The sequence below is a fragment of the Calypte anna genome, chromosome 3, assembly GCF_003957555.1.
Source record: "Calypte anna isolate BGI_N300 chromosome 3, bCalAnn1_v1.p, whole genome shotgun sequence".
Taxonomy (NCBI): Eukaryota; Metazoa; Chordata; class Aves; order Apodiformes; family Trochilidae; genus Calypte; species Calypte anna.
Genome location: NC_044246.1, coordinates 31,686,517 through 31,707,189, shown reverse-complemented (window position 1 = coordinate 31,707,189; position 20,673 = coordinate 31,686,517). Strand labels below are relative to the sequence as shown.

Genomic DNA, 20,673 nt, shown 5'->3' with positions numbered 1-20,673 from the left:
CCGGGACCCGCCGCAGCCAGGCCGGGGGGACGGTGGCGCCCGGCGGCGCCCGCAGGGGTCGCTCGCGCGGAGGCAACGGGCGCGTCGCGGGGAGCGGGGCGGGCCGGGGCTGGGGCTGGCCCGGGTGGGCGGGCGGCGGGTCCGAGGCCCGGGCGGGCCAGGGGCGGCGGGGACGGGCGGCGCGCACAAGTCAGCCGCGAGTTGCAGGCGGTCGGCGGCGGAGCGCTGGCTGTAACTTGACACCGGAGCGAGAGGCCGAGCGGAGAGAGGAGTGAGAGCGGCGGCGGAGGAGGAGAGGAGCCCCAGGGAGCGGGATGGTGACCACCTCCTTCCCCTCCCCTTAGCGGCGCTCCGCAACAGCCGCCGCCGCAGCGCCGGGGACTCTCGCCCGCCCCGAGCAGCTGGCGATGGGAACGGGACGGGTCCCCTGAGCTCCCGGGAACTTTCCCCGCCGCGGGCAGCCGGAGCCGAGCAGGCGGATGGAGGATGCGCTTTCCCTGGCGGGCTGCGTGACCCGGCGGAGGCGAAGGGGAGGATGAAGAAGAAGCAGCAGCACGGCGGCGGGGACTGCCCGGCGCCCCGGCCCCCCGCGGCGGCGGCGGGAGGGGGCCTGGGCCAGGGCGGGGGTTGGAAGAGGCGTCGGCCCCTCTCTCTGCTGCCCTTCCTCTCGCTGCGCGACTACGGCTTCTGCATGGCCGCCTTGCTGCTCTTCTGCCTGGGTTCCCTCTTCTACCAGCTCAACGGGGGCCCCCCGCACTTTCTGCTGGACCTGCGGCACTATCTGGGTAAGGGCGGCTGGCGGCGAGGACTTGTTGCGGCTCCTCCTTGCCCCCCAGGGTGGTTGGGCTAGGGGCCTCCCTCCGGGTGTGAGGGGTAGGAGGGGGTGCAGCCACGAGTCTCCCCGGCTTCCCGGTCGGCGGGACCGGGGCCAGGGCTGCCCGGCAGGGGTGGGCGGGCGTGCGGGCGGGGTGGTGAGGGCTGACACCAAGGTGGGAAGGGCCGACGGCGCCCTTGGAACCAAGGCGTGGGTGTGCGCCCTTTGGGAAGTTCATTTTGGAGAAAGGCCGGGTGCCCGTGAGACCCCTCCTCAGGCCCGAGACAGCTCGGTGTCCAGGGGCGGCTCTTTGTCTGCCCGGGGACTGTGGCAGAGCGCGGTCTACCAGCTACCTTTTGCCGGCAGGTCGGGTGTGAGGCGGTAGCAGAGCGGAGGGGAGGCTGGGCGGGGAGCAGGGAGCTCCGGCACAGCTGTCCCGGCCCTGACAGCGCCCGCCCGGGTGGGCGCAGGGCTGCGCGGTGGTGTGTGTGTGTGTGTGTGTGTGTTAGGGGGGGACGGGGTTACAGGTGGCTTCTGGCAGGAGGTGCTGTTGTAAAAAAACGACCATTCAAACCAAAAAAAAAAAAAAACCAAACCCCAAACACAACTACTTCCTGAGGCGGGTATCCATCCACGTGCTGCTGCTGAGTGCCTCAGGAGAGAGAGGTGTGTGCTGGCGAGGTCAGGGCAGCACCTGACTTGGCTCCGGCGCTTCGGCACAGCCTGTGCCTGACCCCGAGGCAGGGTGCGAGCCCCGCGTTGTGGCCTGTAGCCCTCATGCTCTCGCTGACCACAGGTTTGCGCTTGTTTTTTCTTTGTGCCCGTTTTCCACATCGCTAAATGTGGCTTCCCTGCCTAACGGAGAAGCTGTAAAAAACCAAAAAAACAGAGTGTATCATGAGGTCATGTAAGAGCTGCAGGCTGGCCGGGCCAGTTCAAATAGGGAGCAAAAACTAAGGGTTTCTCTGTACGGGAGGATTCCTACAGAACAATTTGTGGTGTGAATTTTTTACCACATCAGCTACCCTGTGTTATTTGTCTGTGAAGGTAAGTGGTACTCACTGGGAGAAGAAAAAGGGACAGGGCTAGATTGCAAACAAAAACATAGTCCTTGTGTTTCAGAACGAGCTGAAAATCCGTTCCTTATGAATGTTTTGGAAACACAATTCAGGGGATGTGTGTGTTGCTTTCTTTAAGGTTAAGCTATCCCATGTCTTAAGTGATGAGAGGGTATGGAGAGGACAGAGCCAGGTTCCTGTGGGAAGGTGCACAGCAGTAGGAGAAGAGGCAACAGGCAGAAGTTGCAATAAGGGAAATTCTAATTAGAAAAAAAAATTTCAACATGAGGCTGGTCAGACAGTGAAACAGGGATGTTGAGATGTCCTTGCAGCTATTTAGAACCCACCTGGACAAGGCACTGAGCAACCTGAGTTTAATTGTCCCTGTTTTGTTGGAATGATAGGTCCAGCTGAACAGAAGTACCTTCCAGTTCATGTTATTCTGTGATTCTGCTCTTAACTGGAGAAGAAAAAATCAGTGAAAATTGAAAAATCAGTGACAAGTGAAAACAGGAGAAGAAGAAACACTTTACTCTTTTGTGTTTGGGAAATAATATTTGCTTTTTGGGCTTGGGTTTTAATAACTTTTCTTCCTTTACTGTTACAATTAGGAAGAAATTCCTCCTATGGAGAGGAAATGGACGAAGTTTTCACCAAGGCAGAAGCATATTTTGCTTACAATTCATTGACTTTTGAAGTAGATCAAAGACTGATCTCTCTTTTTCAGAGGAGAGTTGATATAAAATAAAAAATTAAAAATTTAAATCTTGCTCAAGGATCGACATTGCTTAGCTTATGTGGGAATAAACTATGAGAAACATGGGGTTATGTGGCTTCTCACTTTGTGGCCTTTTGACTGCTTTTGAGGGGTTGGGGAAATAAAACTAGGATCTGCTTCCCAAATCACTGTATCCAGCAGTTGTGTCTCTGCTGGAATATCTTCTGAAGCCTGCACATGAAAGGCTTGGAAACCACTGCGTCTTGGTGAATGGGTTGTGATCATTTTTGTACAAGTGCAGAAGAGCCTTTATTGTGTGTCTGAACTTGATGAGCCTCTGGGGAAGAAGCACAGTCTTGTTTGAAAATAGTTTTTGGTTTGTTGTGTTTTTTTTCTTTTTTTTTTTTTAAGTGTTGACTCCTCTCAGGAGAAAGTAGACTGACCTATTAATATCTATACTTCAATAAAATTCTGCATGTTATATCAGTTAGTATAGGAGTTTCCTCTCTGTGACTGAGTCACCTGGGATTTTGAGAATACAAGGTCTTGTCTGGCATCCTGCAACAGGACAGTGACTGGAAGGGAAGCAGAATCCTTGTGGCTGAAAACCTTAATCTTCACTGAACAAGCTGTGCTGCTGCCTGGAACATCTTTTGCCTGGATGCTAAGGTGCATGGTTGCAAGCTGTTTTCCAAAGTTATTTTACACTTCCTTGGTGTACAGTTTCTCTTGAGCTGTTAAAAGATATCCTTGTGGATGACAGAGTTAGACTTTTGTTGTACCGAGTGTAGGTTTTGCAAGAATGCTGAATACTCCTTGGGATACCCAACTGGCAAGGTTTGCAAATTATAAACATTTTTATTCTTTTTTTACATCTGCTTGTTTTCCAGGGGACTAATAGAAGTGTTGGGAGGAATAGGTATTGGACATCCCATCCAGCTAGCTTCCAAAGCCCTACATTTTTGTATGTGTCTTTTACACAACAGTTGGACTTGTCAAGTCTCATGACATTTAAAAAATTAAACTTTTTTTTTCCCCTGAAGCCACAGACTCAGTGTACAAGCAACTCTTTCCCTCATTCCTTCCAACCCACAATTTATGGTGTTAAAATTTAAATCCCCAAGCAGAAAGGAGCAGTTCATTTGCAAACTATTTTTGCAATGTGTGAATTTTGCAAGCACCCTTTTTGCATTTAAATCTGCAAAACCCAAGAAGGACCAAAGGGAAAATTGGTTTATCTGTTTAACTACTTTGGGAAACTTTGTTTAACTACAACATGGGAAAGTGTCATCTTGTCTGACTTTGAGCTCTTTATTTGCACTACAAGTTTCAGTGTGTTGGTCATGGTTAGTTATGTTACTCTGGAGGGAATGGTTGAATGTTTTTTTTACCTCAGGACTTGGTAACAACACAAATTTCAACAGTGCGGATAGAAACTACATCTGCATCAGGCAAGTGTGTGCATAAAAGAAGACCTAGGCAGTGTGAAAAAAATTTAGGTCAATAAACTAATTTTGTTCTTAAGCATGCATCACAGTGAGGAGGAGGGATAAGTTTATTTTCAAGGGAATTAAGTGTGAAGATTTGCTAATTCTATGACCCTTACCTTTTGTGGTGGTAGGGATAAGTATTGCAGAATATTCAGACTATTAATAATATTTTTTTCTCCTGGACTAATTTCTCATGTGCCCTGGAACAGCTACTCTGATGTCCTGTCCATATGCATCTCTTTTTTTGTTTGATTGCCATACTGACTGTGGGGAATACTTTGTAAGAGCATTATTGCTCCTTGTAATGGAGGAAGGTAGCTATATTTAGTATTTCCACTTCGCATTGCCTTCTCTTCTCTTGTAAAACTCTAGCAGAGTCATATGGAGCAAATGAGAGTAGATCAGTAGATATGAGGCTATACTTTGTTATTTATACCACCCTGACTTAAACTGCATAATAGTTCAGAGAACATAAAGGTCTGTGGGAAGCTAATGGTTTCTCCTGTCTGTTCTGGCTGTGATTCACAGGAGCACAGCTCAAGTTGCAGAGTGTAGTCATCCCATCAAGATAGATCTAGAGCCCTGGTTTTCAGCATGTTGTTGAGGGCATTGACATTAGTGGTTTACTTCTAAAGAATCTGTAGAAGACATTTAAAAGCATGGCTGTTGCCAGTAGGGTCAAATTTACTGTATGGAGGTGCATACCCGTCCTGGACCATTCATGAGTGCCAAAAAACCTAGAAGATAACTTCCAGGCTTTCTAGTAATAAACTGCTGGATTGGGACTTGCACAATGTCTATGAGGTCTTGCTTGTTGATTCTGCCAAGGTAGTCCTGGCTCACTACTGAAAAACCAACTCCAGCAGTGGGAGGAAGTGAGAAGAGTCTTCCCTTAGATTTGTAAGGTAAAAATCGTAAATCTTGGACAGCCCTGTGGCTTTTGGGGAACACACTGGGGACTCTTCCCCTGCAACTGCAGTGGTTTTGCATTGTTTTATTCTTCTCTCCTTTGGCTTGTTATATATACATCAGAATACAGAAATTAGTATTTCCAGGGGCTGGTAGCAACCCTCAAATAACCAATACAAAAAGAAATAAAAATAGAAATCTTTGATTTCCAGTCTTTACAGTGCAAACTTGTTGTTCAGGTCAATTAAAGCAACTTTCCCGTCGAACTCCCCAGGAGCCTGCCAACAAGTATGCTGGTTCGATTGCACTGGTGGAATCTGCCTGTGCTGAGGCTTCCCATGAAGACAGAAAACTTATGTGGCCAGATGTGTTCTTCAGACAATCTGTAAATTACTCCCTACTCTCACTCTTCATACCACTGGAAGCTCTCAGATATTTTGGCCAGCTGTGCTCTGTGGGCTTAAAGTTGTCACAACAGCAGTTATGTTTACTTTGGACACATGGAATATATAACCATAATTCTGTCAGATGGAAGAAACAATTGTATTTGGGGAGGTTGCAGCAAAAACCTTCAAAATATTTAAAACTAAACACAAAGTGAAAAATTTTAGGTTTTTTCTGAGATAGTATGAATTGACTTTATTTCAGTTTTGAGTTTGGTTTTTGCACTTTTTTTGTTTACCTTTTTATTTTCCTTTTAAAGTGGCTTGACTTTTTCCTCTTAACGTTTTAAAGAGAGGGACAAAAAATACACTGATTACCCAAGGCAAACAATAAAAGTGACTGATGGTGCTTTGTAGAGAAATTTTATTCCTAAGCCGTAGAAGGGGATGCAGGAAACAACAGGTTTTTTTGGGGGGTGGATGAGTTAGGTTTGGGGGTTTTATTCAGGTAATACTGATTTTTATCTAAAACAATTGGAAAGCACATTTTCCAGGGCAAACTTGTCTAAATAATAAAAGCACCTACCTTGTTCTTCTGTGCATTAAATTATTTTTCTGATTGTGTAGTTCCATTGCACTTGTAATTTATTACATTTTAAAATTCATTAGCATTGTAAGGAGATGAAAGGTCGTTTAGAAGCTGTTTCCCAAACCCTTGAAAAGAGGGTCTGAAACAGCACGACAAGTGCGTAGGTACATCTTTCTTAGCTAACTTTTCACTTGTATTTGGGCTTGCTTAATTTGCTTTTTTGAATGTGATATGTATTATCTTTTAGATAAAATATGTTTGGACTCCCACTTACATTGCTAAGCTCTCAAGTTGTAAGTAAGCTTTTTTGGAAGACAAAAGACTTGCCTCATCTCCAAAAAGCTTTTGTTAAAAGGCTGCATGCCTTGCTCATCCTTCACAGCTTTTCTGATAATAAGATTAACAAAGCTCTATGTAACACATGATGCTGTCAAGGAAACTCTTTGGAGAACCAGAATGTACCTCGTTTTATGACTGGCTTGAGCATTTTCTTTTCAAAAAGATAAAGTGGACTGGACTTTTATTATCCTGGCTGGCTATAAAACACTGCATGCAGTGGAGTCGTAGCAAAAAATGATGAATATTATGTGAATGTGTTGTGATGATGGTTTAAATAGATTTGGAAAATTGGAAAGCATTCATTCAGAGGTGTGGTTTCTGCTTTCAAAATCAATTTCTGGTTTTGAATCAGGTATATATGCAACTGTATACATTTTTCTGTTCAGTATTACCAACTTTGTTGACAAAATACAAAAAGGATTAATTCAGTCCTTTATGAAAGGACTTATTAGGGAATGGAAATATTACTAATATTACTAATCCCTTACCAAGGAGAATATTACTACAGCTTTATCAAGAATGTATTTGGCTTTGGTTTGGTTTACTTTCAGGTTATATGACAGTGGGATATATATATACCTGGAATAGGTCAAGTCTACTGGTTAAATTGGGTGCTCCACTGGGGCTTGAGGAGATGGGGGAGGCTTCAGTTCTCTGCCCTGACAAACTTCATGTGAGATTGAACAAGTTGTGTGTTCATTCTCTCTGCAGTTAATGCCCTTTTGTCCAAAGGACATTTTGAAGATAAATGTTTAACAGATTATGATAATCACAGCTATAGCCACTGAAATACTTAGAATCACAGACCAGTTAGGGTTGGAAAGGACCTTAAAGATCATCTAGCCTGGATTCACAGGTGAGGTGGTCCAGCTCTCTGCTCATCTTTGTGGTCCTGTACTGTGTCCTGCACATGAATACTGCAGTACCCTTGAGAGCAGAGGGGAAGAATCACCTCCCTTGACCTGCTGGCCACACTTTGTTTGTAGCAGTCCGGGATATGGTTGCTGTTCTGTGCACCAAGTGCACGTTACTGGCTCATGTTGAGCTTCTCGTCTACCATCACTCCCAGGTCCTCAGAGCTGTTTTCAATCCAATCTCTACCCAACCTGTATTTGTGTAGAAAATAAAGGAAAAAATATACCTGTGATAAATGCTATTGTTGTGGAGGAATTTTGGACATGCCAAAGAGATAAGGCAGGTGGAGAGCATTAGAAAGGAGCTCCTGTGTAGGCTGAGGCAGTCAGTGATCCAGTGACTTTTCTTTCAATGTTCATTGCTACGGTCTCTGTGCAGTTTTAGTTCAAAATTTATTGCAGTAATTGCCAGAATCTCATCAAAGGGCATCAGTTTTTATATGTGTCCTCATACAGAAGCCTTCACGTCCAGGAGAATGTAGCCGTAATGTTTATTTCTTTTTTTTTTTTTTTTTTTGGTGTTGCTGCTTAGACTTAATTTGTAAAAATGAAAGTAAAACCACAGTTCTTTGAAGCTTTGTTCATTAGAAGTGAATGGCAGGCACTTTTAGCTCTATCAGAGGATATTCAACCAAAATGAATTGTGCCTGTCACTTAAGGAAAAAAGTGGTTGATACATTGGTTCTCATATTTCCATAGAAAATTAGGGAAGAGGAAGATTGCTTTTGCATAGGGTTTGGCAAATAATGATAAGCATTAAAATCTGCCAGAAAGGGAGAATCTGCTAAAAAAAAGTAACTGGTACAAAACCTTAAACACCTAATGCTCTGTGGAGAAAATAAAGGCTAATTTTTTTTTCCTTAACTCCAATAAGGGATCAGAGATTAACATCTGTGCTAGCTCTACTGCACTGACTCCTGCTGAAACTATTTTGAAATTAACAGTGTTTGCCAAAATCAGCAATGATAACAAGTGGAGATTTTTCATTTGTTATTTAGCTGTAGGTCTGTGTTGTTAAAACGTGTAGAATGTATGATGAAGATATAATGGAGGGACTTGATTTTGGTGTGATTTTTGGTGGGTGTATAAAATGGTTGAACAGATCAAATAAGATTCTAGGATTGTTCTGACACAAAAACTCGGAACAGTAAATACAGTGGGATGAATAGAAAAAACCCAATGTGTTTATTTTTCATATCTCAGTTTTCTCATACCTTCTTTTACTCCCTGTTTCCAACTGATAACCGATTATTTCTCCCCCATCCTCTTCTTCTGATCCCATCATTAAAAATCTTATTTTAATAACTAGGGAGTTTTTAATGTCTTTTGTGTCTAGCAAGCAACTGGAATTACTGAAGTGGTTTGAGTTTGTTTTTTGTGATCATCACCACATTTTTTTGGACATGAATTTTGGGCACTGAAGAGCCCATCTTTGAGTCGTAGCTTCAGGTGAAAGTGCTTTAGCTTTTGACTCCTGTAGCCCAGTCAAGAAAAGCACTGCTAGTTTGCTGGTTATTTTGGCCTTGCAGCTGTCCCTCCGTGCAAAAACAAATTTGCAGGTGAGATGTAAGAGTTTACACTTCATGTAGGACTGGAGAGAAAGGTCTGTTTATAGGTGTTTGGGGTTTTTTTGGAAGTGGTGACTTTGCACCTGCTGCTGACCCCCTGCAAGTGCTGTTTTGAGCAGCAGCTCTGTGAAAGGAATCCCTGTGTGCTTCCACTGTTCCCACTGCAGCCAAGGGGGTGAATAGCCACTCTGTGTGCTCGTGTGAGTCTGTATGAACATACTTTCCAAAATAAACTACTGCATTGTTGCTCAGGGCAGATAATTTTAAAAGATGTGTTTAAAAGCCATTTTTAAGTGGATTGCCTTTCCTGAAGAATAAGTGGATGAACTTTTAGTCCTCCTCTGGTGCCGCTGTAAGCTTCAGACCCAGGGCATGCACGGTGCCAGGGGCTGCTCCTTCTTACCATAGGGGCAAGAAAGGGATGAAAATAAATTTGAAATAAGTGAGAATTAGGTCCCTCTTTTGATCTTGCTGTAAGATTCATATAATTCTCAATTAGATTACCTGGATTTTCCAGTCTTAACACTGAGGGGAGAGAGCCACTTTTAGGTCATTACAGTTTGGTAGACAGAAGATGCAAGTAGGATCAGCCCTTTTCAGAGATGTCAGTCAGCCTGTTGCCATTAACTTGGAAGGGAACACCAGGACTGAGTTTGCTACTGCTGCCTTAGCCACCACTGTTTGTCCCTGGGCAACAGAGATGCCTCTAGGGTCCCTTCTGAATGCTGCAGCAGTGGCTCAAAAGTATAACCTAAAAGCTCATGGGTTTGTGGGGTTTTTTTATTTGTTAGTTGGTTTTTGTTTGGTTTTTTTTGCTTTTTTTTTTTTGTTCGTTTGTTTGTTTAATTATTATTTTTAAAAGTTAAGTTAAAAAACTTTCAAGTGAAAGCTGTAGAAAATGATGACACATGACATTTCATCAAGGAAAATTTCCCCATTGCTATTGGTGATCAGGCAAGTAGAGTTTCAAACATAAGTATGTTTATATAATGAGGCATTTGGTTTTCTTTGGTTTAGAATCTAGGTTAGAGGATGTTTGGGGACTGGAGGGGTGGATAGGAAGAGGAGAGCAATTATTTGACTGTCTTGCTCTCGAGGACTGCATTGAGGGAAGCAGACCATTTTGTGTTGAAAATAGATCTTTGCCTTTCTTTGTAAGCAAGGAAGCATAATGATTAGGTTTGTGTTTATGGTTTCTAAGTATTAATGCTTTAGAAGTGGACATTTGTATGCTTGCCAGAACTTGCTTCTTATCACACTTAATGATTCAGGTTAGAAGTCATCAGGAGGCTGGGATGAAGGTCATATGGAGCCCATGGCAGTTCAAGTAAAGGAGCAGCACATCTGCCATGCATAAATAGTGTGCTTTAGCACTCCTAAGAATGTTTATTTTAAAAATCTCTACTCACTGAGTGGGTGCTTGGTTCAGTTTAATCTATTTGCCCCAGAGAGAGGATGCCTACAGAAAACTATTCTTACAAGGTCACAAAGCTGCTAGCAAGTGACAAATCTGTGAGATGAGCTACCAGTGGCTGGATTAAAAACTGCTAGTCAAGGGAATTTGACTTAATATTCCACTTATTTTTCACATTTTTTTTTTCTTCCCAGTTTGGTATGTCCCTGGCATTAGGGAGGACAAGGTGCTCCTTAAAACTGTCCTTGCAATTACCTGTTTGTGTTTCTAAAATACATATTGCAAATTTGTAACATCTGAGTGAATGTTTCATAACTTTTGCCTAATTACTACTAGGGACTTTTGTGAAGTCTCTGCTGTTGCTTGCCTTTTGTCAGAGTGGCATATTTCTTTGGAAGAAATGATGATCATCTCGAAAATTCTGAGATGGTGGGGGTGAGAGGGAGAAGCTTGGGATTTACTCTAGCAAAATTTTTAGGTGGTCACTTCATGTCAGTGGGTCCTTGAAATCTGAGTGCTTTGGATGCCTAAAAATAAAGACTACATAAATCACTGGAAAAATAGCACTGTAGAGGATAGCTATCCCTGCTTGACGGGTGGATATGATGCATGTATTTCTCCCCAGTTCTTGCAGTTCTGTGAAAAGGGTGTACAACAGCTTTGATACAATCTGAAATGCTGCAGCAGATAATGTGAGGCAAAGGCTGTGAAACTGCTGACATCCCAGTTCCTTTCATGTCTGCAGCTGATTGTTCTTTCTTATCAGAAATCCCCATGTAAATGCACAGATATCTTTTGTGTTGCCCATTGGGAGATAGCACAATAACAAAATTATGATGAATAACAAAATAGCAGGGCCCAAACCCTACCACCTGTGACTGAGTTTTGTGGAGGGATGTGGTTTGGTTGACTTGGTATGTTGTTTTGGTTTTTTTCTGGTTGTGTCGTTTTGGTCCTCACTGCTCCTGTGCTATAAGCAAACAGGGGTAGTTGTGTATAGAAGTGAATAGTAGCAAATGTATTGGCTACCATTAGCAACAGGAGGCAGGAGACACTGAATCTGCAGTCTGAGGATACATTGCCACTTACTGTCTAAGGAAATATTGAAACAAGGCAATTTGGGAGTAAAGAAAAGTTTGATGTTTCATGAAAATCAGGTAGTACCTGCTGTATATAACAATGAGGGGGTGCCTGAGTGTTTCCCAACCAATTTAATTTTCTGACAGGACTAAATTATTTTCAACCACCCTAACAGAATCACAGAATGGTTGAGCTTGGAAGTGACCTCTGAACATCATCTGTCCCACCTCCCATGCTCAAGCGGGGCCACTTAGGGCCCAAGATCACATCCAGATGGCTTCTGAGTATCCCTAGAAATGGAGGCTCCACAAGGTCGATGGGCAGCCCGTGCCAGTGCTTGGTCATCCTCACAGTAAAAAAATGTTTCTTACTGTTCAGAGGTAACCTTCTGTGTTTGAGTTTGTGCCCATTGCTTCTGGCCCTGTCATTGGACACCCGTGAAGAGAGCGTAGCTCTGCCACCTTCTCCTTTCAGGTCATGCATTGATAATATCCCTCTGAGGCTTCACATCTCCAGGCTGAATGGTCCCAGTTCTCTCAGTCTTTCTCCACATGGGAGGTGCTCCAGTCCCTTCATCATGTTTTTGGCCCTTTGCTGGATTGTCTCCAGTCTGTCTGTATACATGGAGGAGCCCAGAACTGGACACAGACCACTCCAGATGTGGCCTCACCTTCTGAACAAAGGAACTTGATTTGAGAATGTGCAAGGAAAGTCCCTTGCAAAGTAGGACTTCTTAGAAGGTTTTTTTTTAGCACATATAAGAGGAAGAGAGGAATCCAAGTAAATACTGTATTCTTGCACGTTATCTTTCTGGTGTGGATTTGTTTATTAGATAACTTTTGAGCTGTTGGAAGTTCATGTTAAGAGCTGGAAAATAACTACCACTCTCTTGCATGTGAAGTAGGTATTCACATTGTGATTAAATGAAAGCTGAAGTAGTAACTTAATTTCCACAAGTGTGAGCTCTCTATATTGCCTCATTAAATACAAGAAAAACTGATCACTTGATTTCATCATATTCAAGAATATTTTTCTGGTGAGTCAGTCAAGTTTAGTGTGAGTTATTTAATCTTCTCATAAACAGCCTTACTCTATTAAGCCTGTTGCATTTTTACCCTCTCTAGTTTTGAATCTGATACTTGTCCCATCTAATCAACAAGCCAAATTTTGGCAAAGCTCTGGAATTCTTTATGGCTGAGTGGTCATCATTTTTTTGCACTGTGCTACATGGAAGCAGCTGTCAGCTTCAGGTTTTTTTCTCCTGTAACATTTTGATGATGGATGTTAGAAGCCAAAAAATTTTTAAATAGCATGCAGCATCTGTCACCTTCTGACCCCAGCTCAGGTGCCGCTGAGATTGGCAGTAATTGGGCCTTACTACTGTGCTGAGGTGTTCAGTGAGCTACATACAGTAAATTCATTGTGTAATTTTTTGAGAGACCATTGCTGTCGCTCTCGTCTTTGCTTTGCTGGCTCAAGGACACAGAATGTCAGGCCAGCATGGGAACGTACAGCACCAATGGTAGATACAGAGAGTTTTATCTGTTGGGGATCCCATTGGGCTGATGTGCTTTTTCCTCTGTTTCTGTGTGCTGTGGGGCTGGTTTATGCACTTTTCATGCTTAGTGCAAGAGGCTGATGAGATTTGGGAAGATCTTATTGAGGATTCTGTTGCTTCTGGGAGGGCATGGTAAGAGCTGTGCCTGTATAATGGATTTCTTTTTATTATGCTGCTCGATAGTTAGAGGTGTTTGTTTGGATATATTGTATCAACGATAATTTATTCCTTCTTTAAAAAAAAAAAAAAAAAAAAAGGCAAGCAAACAAACTTGGAATTTCCTGCTAGCTGTTTTGAACCAAGAAATCTTTCAGTCCTCTGCAAAAGAAGCTGCGAAGTGTCCTCCTCACTTCCTCTTCTCTCTCTGTCATTACTGACCCGAGAGTACAGCTTTCTGGTTTTAATCCTTATACAGCAGTTTTCATCCAGCAGCTCAAAGTAGAAGATAAATAACAACACTACAACACTTTTTTATTTAAAGGGCACAGAAAGGTCACACACGTTTCTTGGTGTCATTTGGCTGATCAGTAGCAGTGTCAAGAACACCGCCATGATTCCTTGCATTTTTAGAAGGGTATGGGTTTGTCTGGAAACATGTGCAATGTGATAAAACACTAATGTTCAGCAACACAGAAATGTTGTACTGCTTGTACTTATCTGTGCACTGTCCCACCTCTCCTGGCTGTGGGGATTTGGGTTTGTCCAGCCTGTGGGGCTTGTATCTGCATTCACATCCACAAAAAGTAGAGAAGTTATTTTTCTGGTGGAGCTTCTGAAGCACGAGATGGTTCAGAGAAGTGTGAAACCAAGTCTAGCAAACTGTGGAGCAGCTGTTACCCAGCAGAGCCTCCATCTAGCACAGGTATGGAAACGTATTTTCCTGTCAGCAAGCAGCAATTTTTTAGAGTCTTTCCTTACCTGGTTTCTGCCACCTGCTACTGCAGAGCTCTGTGTTTGGCTCAGGGCTCTGGAAATGACAGGGAAGCACGTGGGAGGGAGTGATAACTGGGAGAGGAAAAAGTAGGGTGAAAGAAGGACAGGTTGCTGGGTAAAGTTTTCCAAATTTAAGCTGTAACAGCATACCTTTTGATTTATTCTGTTTAAAATGAGCCTCTGAGAGACATGAATAGTACTGGGGGAGCAGGTAAGTGATAAACAGCATGGTAAGGAGCCTGTTCCCACAGAAAATTATTTTTTCCTGATTTCTGCAGCTGTCCTCAACATGTCTATGGAACTGAGTGGAAAAAGTTGCATTTGTGGCACAGGTAGATGTTAAAACAGCTGCTTTGTGTAGCCAGCACTGCTTAAAAGCTGTGCAGTAAGCTTCAGGAACGTTTCCTTAACATTTATTCTGAAGGCAGGAATATTTTTAATACAAAAGAGCTCATAATGTGAGGGAGCTGATGAGAGTCTCATGCAAATTTATTCATCTGTTGGGGCCTCTGGTTGTTTTAGCTAAAATTTTACCCCCGGAGATTTCCTTAATTTTGAGGTAATGGTTGAATTGTAGGATATAAATGACCAGAGAGCTTGTTTTCTCATTCTAACAGAATCATTACTGTGCCATGAGCACAAAATAATTATGAAACTTTAAGGCAGATCGGTTGAATGGTTTGTGGTCTAGCACTTGTTTTTGCAGGATCATTATGTTTTGGCTCACAAAGCATGAAAAATTTCTGTTTTAAAGCAGAGTACTCTGGATCCTAATTCAAGCCTGAAATTTCATTTCTGTAAGAAATAAACATGATGGTCTCTGAGTATTCCTTTGTGAATATCATCAACATCAAAGAAAATACGAAAATTGCAGTGATTCATAACACATTTAAGTCCAAGTTAAATATTACAGGTTTAGTTATTCAGTCATAATATGGGCCTACGTAAAAATATTTCGTTAGTCATATTCTACAAATAACATCAAAAGTATGGTTTACACTCCTTTTCTTCAGGCACCTGTGCTTCACTTCTGTTCTAGACAGTTTGCTCTCCTGATCCCGAAATGCACTGAGTCCTGCTCACTGACCAGTCATCTCTTATTTTCAGTAAATCTTTTTGGTCTGGTTTAGTGGCATGCTTGTGCAGGGAATATTTAGTGGACTGTAGAACCAAGAACTTTTTGTTCCTCATGCCACATGACTAAGTGGAATTTTTATTACATACTTGTATATTGCATCTGGTTGTGTTGCACATCTTGTAGAACTGGGCTGCTCACACCCATTAGAAAACAAATACTCATATTCCACAGGGAAAGAAGGCTGAAGAACAAGGAAGAGGAAAACATATATAGGGAAGAACAAGGAAGAGGAAAATTTTAAGTGTTCTTTCTCTTTCTTTTATTCACTGTGTTTTTGGACACTAACAACAAAGTGATGTTAGCACTAAAATAATGTGTTCTGAGTTCTGGAGCTGTACTTCCTTGTGAACCACAAAGAACAGTCTATAGAAAGTGTAAACTTGTAAAATGTTGGTTTGTATGCTTTTGAATGCACTATAATTTCTTTGACAAAAAAAAAAAATCAGAATTGGGAAAGCTTGCATTAGTGGTTGTTCTGTGAATTTTACCAGCTTCAGTCTGTCAGCAACACAAAAGTTAAGTTCCTGCTAAAAACTGTAGTTCAGTAGGGCTTGATGAATATTTTCTTTAACTAGAAATAACATAGAGTGTGTGAGTAAAGTAGGCTTATTATACTGGCGTATATTGAAATTTCTTAGAATTTACATTTCATTATTTAATATTATTTTATTTATGCAACTCTATCTTCAGTTTGTTTTATTTGGAGTTCAATCTGTAGTGCCATATTTTCTTATTTAGGAGAAAGGTCTGCTAGATTTGTTTCTTCAGCAGTATTTTTTTTTCCTGTGTGTTTTTGAGTATAGAGATGGTGTAGAGTTTAGATGCAGGGTTACAGGACCTTTTTCTGGACTAGAAATGAGATGTAATATGTTCCTGGGGAAAAAAAAAAAGCGTGCAGGGATGGGATTAGCACAGCCAGAGCCCACCTGTGTTTGACTAGTGAAGGATGTCAGGCTCAGGGGAGACCCTAGGCCTAGGGGAAACCTGATTAGGATGTTCCAGTGCTTAAAGGGGGGCTACAAAGAAGATGGAGACTACCTATTTACAAGGAGTCACATGGACAAGATAAGGGGAAATGGGCACAAGTTGCTCCTGGGGAGATTCTGAACACAAGAGGAAAATTTTTCACTATGAGGACAGACATTGGAATGGTCTCCCAGGGGGAAACTTTGGAAAGTTTTAAGTCTCAGATCAACAGGGTGCTGAGACATTGCACATAAACAATATTAGAAGGGTTGGACCAGATGATTCTTGAGGTCCCTTCCAACCTGACTTTCTATTATTGATTCTATGATGGGAAACAAGGATTACTGCAGGCATGTCAGAAGCAATAGGAGGAGCAAGGAAAATGAGGGCCTGCTGCTGAAAGAGGACAGAAGAGGCTGAGGTAACCTCAGCCTGTACTTTCCTTGCCTTCAGGAATCCCAGGCAAAGAAAACTTGTCCATGGATGAAGAAGAACAGATCAAGGAACATTAAAACAAAACGAATGAGCACAAGCCCATGGGATCTGATGAGGTGTATCCATGAGTGCTGAGGAGACTGGCTGCTGTCACTGCAGGGCCACGGCCACTCTTAATTGTCTTTTGAAAGGTCATGGTGATTGGAGGAGGTTCCTGAGGACTGGAAGAAGCAAAGGTTGGTTCTTTCTTTAAGAAAAGCAAGAAGAGCAAGCCAGCCTCCCCTTGAGCCCTGTGCTGGAGCAAATAATTTTGCAAGCCATGCCCAAACATATGAAGGACAAGGTGATGTGAAATAGTCAGCATCAATTTGTGAAGGGGAAATCATGCCTGACAAGCCTGATCCCTTTCTGCAGTAGAATGCCTGGTATCAGTGGACAGGAGACCAGCAGATGTCGTTTGTCTCAATGTGGGCAAGGCTTTTGACTTATGTCTCTTGTCATCCTGATAGAGAAACTGATGAAGTGTGGCCAGTGAGGGAGGTTGACTGGCAGCGGGCTGAAATGCCAGGCTCCAAGTGTGATCAGCAGCATGAGGTCCAGAGAGAGGCAGTCACTAGTGGCTTATCCCAGGATCACCACTGGAACCAGTACTGTTCAACATAGAATCATAGAATTAGCCGGGTTGGAAGGGACCTCAGAGATCATCTAGTCCAACCCTTGACCCACCGGAGCAGTTGCTAGACCATGGCACTGAGTGCCACATCCAGTCTTTTTTTAAATGTCTCCAGGGACGGAGAATCTACCACCTCTCCGGGCAGTCCATTCCATAGCCTAATCACCCTCTCCGTGAAGAAATTCTTTCTAATATCTAACCTAAACCTCCCCTGGCACAACTTAAGACTGTGTCCTCTTGTCTTGTTGAAGGTCGTCTGTGAAGAGTCCAGTTCCCACCTCGCTACAGCCTCCTTTCAGGTAGTTGTAGACAGCAATGAGGTCTCCCCTGAGCCTCCTCTTCTTCAGGCTGAACAGCCCCAGCTCTCTCAGCCTCTCCTCATAGGGCCTGTGCTCGAGTCCCTTCACCAGCCTGGTTGCCCTCCTTTGGACCTGTTCCAGGACCTCTACATCCTTCTTAAACTGAGGGGCCCAGAACTGGACACAGTACTCGAGGTGTGGATACTCATTAATGATCTGGATGATGGGAAAGAGTGCAAATTCAGCAATTGCAAGAAAGTTATGGTGATCATGGTTCATGTGAGAAGGAGTTGAGAGAGAGCTGGGACTGCTCAGCCAGGAGAAGAAAATCTTATCAGTGGGTATAAATATCTTGTGGGAAGAGTAAAGGTGGAGTCAGACTCTTTCCAGTAATACCCAGCAACAAACAGAGGATACAGACTGAAATACAGGAAATTCCATGTAAATGTAAGAAAACACTATCAGGAGTTACCCCGAGATACTCAAAAGGCATCTCTGAGTACCCTGCGCCAGTTGGGTCTGTGCTGAGCAGGGGGGCAGAGCAGGTGAGAGGCTCTGCTGAGGTGCCTTATTCCTCCCCCATGTTCTGGGTGTGTGCTCTCCTTTGAGAAACTTTGCTAGGAGTAGGAGTGAGAAGTCATCTCTAGCTTAAAGTGTGGAGAAAATGCTTCCTCTCTGGTGCTAGGAAATGAAAGGGCATAGAAAAAACATACATCAAACTACTTTGTGTTTCTCTCTAGAGATGCAATTTTTGTGAAATTAAGGCCTCAAACACTGAGAAGAGAGTCCAGTCCATGTAGCCAGTTTTCACTTTTTGTGGTACTGTACTTTACGTGGAGCTGTTTAGACTCTAAGGGATGCATGCACTAAGGAAGATGGACAAGATACGTATGTTGGTGACTAGTGGCAGGTCTAGGAGCACAGCTTGGGTCCTGATATCAGTATCTACTTAAAGGAGGTTGACGTGCCAGAAATGGATGTCATGTTCATGAGTTGCTTCTATGACTTGAATGTTTTTTCAGGATTCTTAAAAAGTATTTTACAGGAATTTAATTTTTTAATGTGGTAGGATGTAATTTCTCTTGTAAAGGCAAGGACAGACTGCTTGACTGCTAACTACCTAACTTGATGCACCAGATCTTAATCATTCTTTTAAGCTGAAAGGAATATGCTACTACAAACTTCTCGTGATCATGGTGTTCCTTGCATAGATTTCTTTTAGTAGCTGTGTGAAGCCTGTCATCTTGAGTCATATCATTCTTAAAGGGTATAGCTAGCGATTAAAGAGAAAAATAAGTAGTGACTTCAGTAATAACCTTGGGTTTGTGTTTTACACACAGCTAAATATCCTGTTGGACTTGAGCCTAGGAATCAAAATAAAATAATTTAGACCTACAGTTTACTGTAGCTGACAAAAACCCTAGCGGTCTTGCTTGATTAGCTTCTGTAGGTATTCTACAAAATTAGGTTTTTCAGAAAAAGAATCTTAGGTAGTGTGAGGGAGAGAGAATAGATAGGAAACCCAAGAGAGGATATATTTATATGAAGGTATAGGGACTAATAGATAGCATCTGTCATTTGCTTCATTGCCAGCCCAGCATTAAACCTTGACAGTATATAACCATTGTGGGGAGTGCTACTTAGCAACCCCAGTTATCTTTTACCAATTACACTGTGATTGCTTTTTTACTTCTTACTTAGTGTGTTTTTTCCTCCTGGGTCAGTAGGAGAGCATTTCTTAGAACTGAGAGGTAGAACAGTAAATCCATTGTGCCTCTAGGGCATATTAACTTCAAAAGATACAATGCTTCAGTCTCCTCTCTAAAGTCAGACAGAATCTAGCCTGCTTGTTTTTGTTTCTCTGACTCCAGTGTGATTCTATCTTGCAAAGGCATGGTCTAATTTCTTTCAAGTGAAAAATATTGAAGCAGATTTGTTTCAATGAAACTGATACCTCTGGCAAGTTGGATCTAATTCAGGTAGCTGTGCCAAGGATGGGAGTCTTGAAGTTTAAGAAGACAAAAGAAAACAAAGCATTTTTTCAATTACAGTTTAATTTTTTAAAAATTATAGCAAGCTTAGGTCAGAATTACAGAATGGAATTGCTATTGTGTTAATTTATTTACTGAGATGAGCAGTAATATTCTGACATTTTCCTTCACTCACATGACATTCAAATTTGGCACTGATAAGCATTTCTATCTGAAAGAATTTTTCTTATTTTTTGCAGCACTTTTACCATTTCCTGGAATGAAGGAAGAGCAACCTGAGTATTTTTTCATCCCTTTTCCTTCATTGCCCCTTTAATTGTGTTAACCAGATCTAGTTAAATGGCTAAGAGTCTGAGCAAGTTTTACACAAAACCTTTAAAGGGTCAAAACTAAAGGAATTTCAGCTGTATTTTCAGGGCAGGCTCTGATGCCTTCGTAGAGGTTCGATGAAAGCAGTGATGATGCAAGTTGATACAAAATTAATTTGAATACTTCAAATGATGGAATTTAGATGTATAATTGCATTGCACTGATTTTTGTTCTTTTTTCCCCTTACTTTCTTTTCCTCAAGTGTCTTAACGGATCACAGAAGACTTTTTATATTATGTTCTCTATATAAACAGATACCAAGTACTATCCTCTTTTTAACAAGCTTTGTTTTCTCCACTGACGCCCTGTAGCCTTTCCCCCTCCCTGTAGCCTTTCCCCCCCCCCTCCCTGTAGCTTTCCCCCTCCCTGTAGCTTTCCCCTCTCTTCTGGAAAAAGTCCAGCACCCCAAAACTAGGAAACAAAGGAAAATAGAAAGGATTAAATACTTAAAAATGACTTTTTTCAGAGAAAAAAATTTTTTCTCTTTTAAAAAATTATTGATTAAAGCTGATAAAATAAGAGAGCAACAACTCTTGGATAACAGGCCTCTGCAATTGTCCCTCAGAAATTGTCAAACTGGGAGTGGGTATGTGCTCTCCTAGTGGCAGGCCATGCAAAAGCTCTGTTTCCTTTAGTGTGATGGGTTGGCTTGTTCAGGAGGAAAATTAAAAGCTATTTCACTATTCCTCCAGCTGATTCTTGAGTTGTGGACTCAAGAATGTTGTTAGTGGACACCAGTAGCCAGGTTGCAAGCATGAGCCAGGGGAGAGGGTCTTGAGAGGGAAGGGGGACTGTGGCACTGCTCCACTTTCTGGTAGTCATTTAAAGCTGATGACTCTCTGCTCTGAGAAGTAGACAATGCTAATAAAGAGAGTTGGGAATACAAATAAGCATCGATACTGTGAAGTGAATATTGGGTTCTGCTTCATAGACTCATATGTCTTTTTTACAAAGATACACTTTATTGCTCTGTGGAACTGTACGTGCCCTTGCAAGGCACATATCTCAGTCCTTGGAGAAATGGCAACTTTATTA

The 20,673-nt window shown here is 42.5% G+C and overlaps 1 protein-coding gene across 1 annotated transcript in view; it reads left to right on the top strand.

Moving 5' to 3' along the window:
* The first annotated feature begins 202 nt into the window (after positions 1 to 202).
* The window catches only part of UST (uronyl 2-sulfotransferase), a 154,409-nt gene continuing 133,938 nt past the window's right edge, over positions 203 to 20,673 (top strand). Inside the window, exon 1 of the mRNA XM_030448503.1 lies at positions 203 to 785. Within this exon, the coding sequence (XP_030304363.1) occupies positions 536 to 785 (250 nt within the window). The 5' untranslated portion in view covers positions 203 to 535. The remainder of the gene's footprint in view (positions 786 to 20,673) is intronic.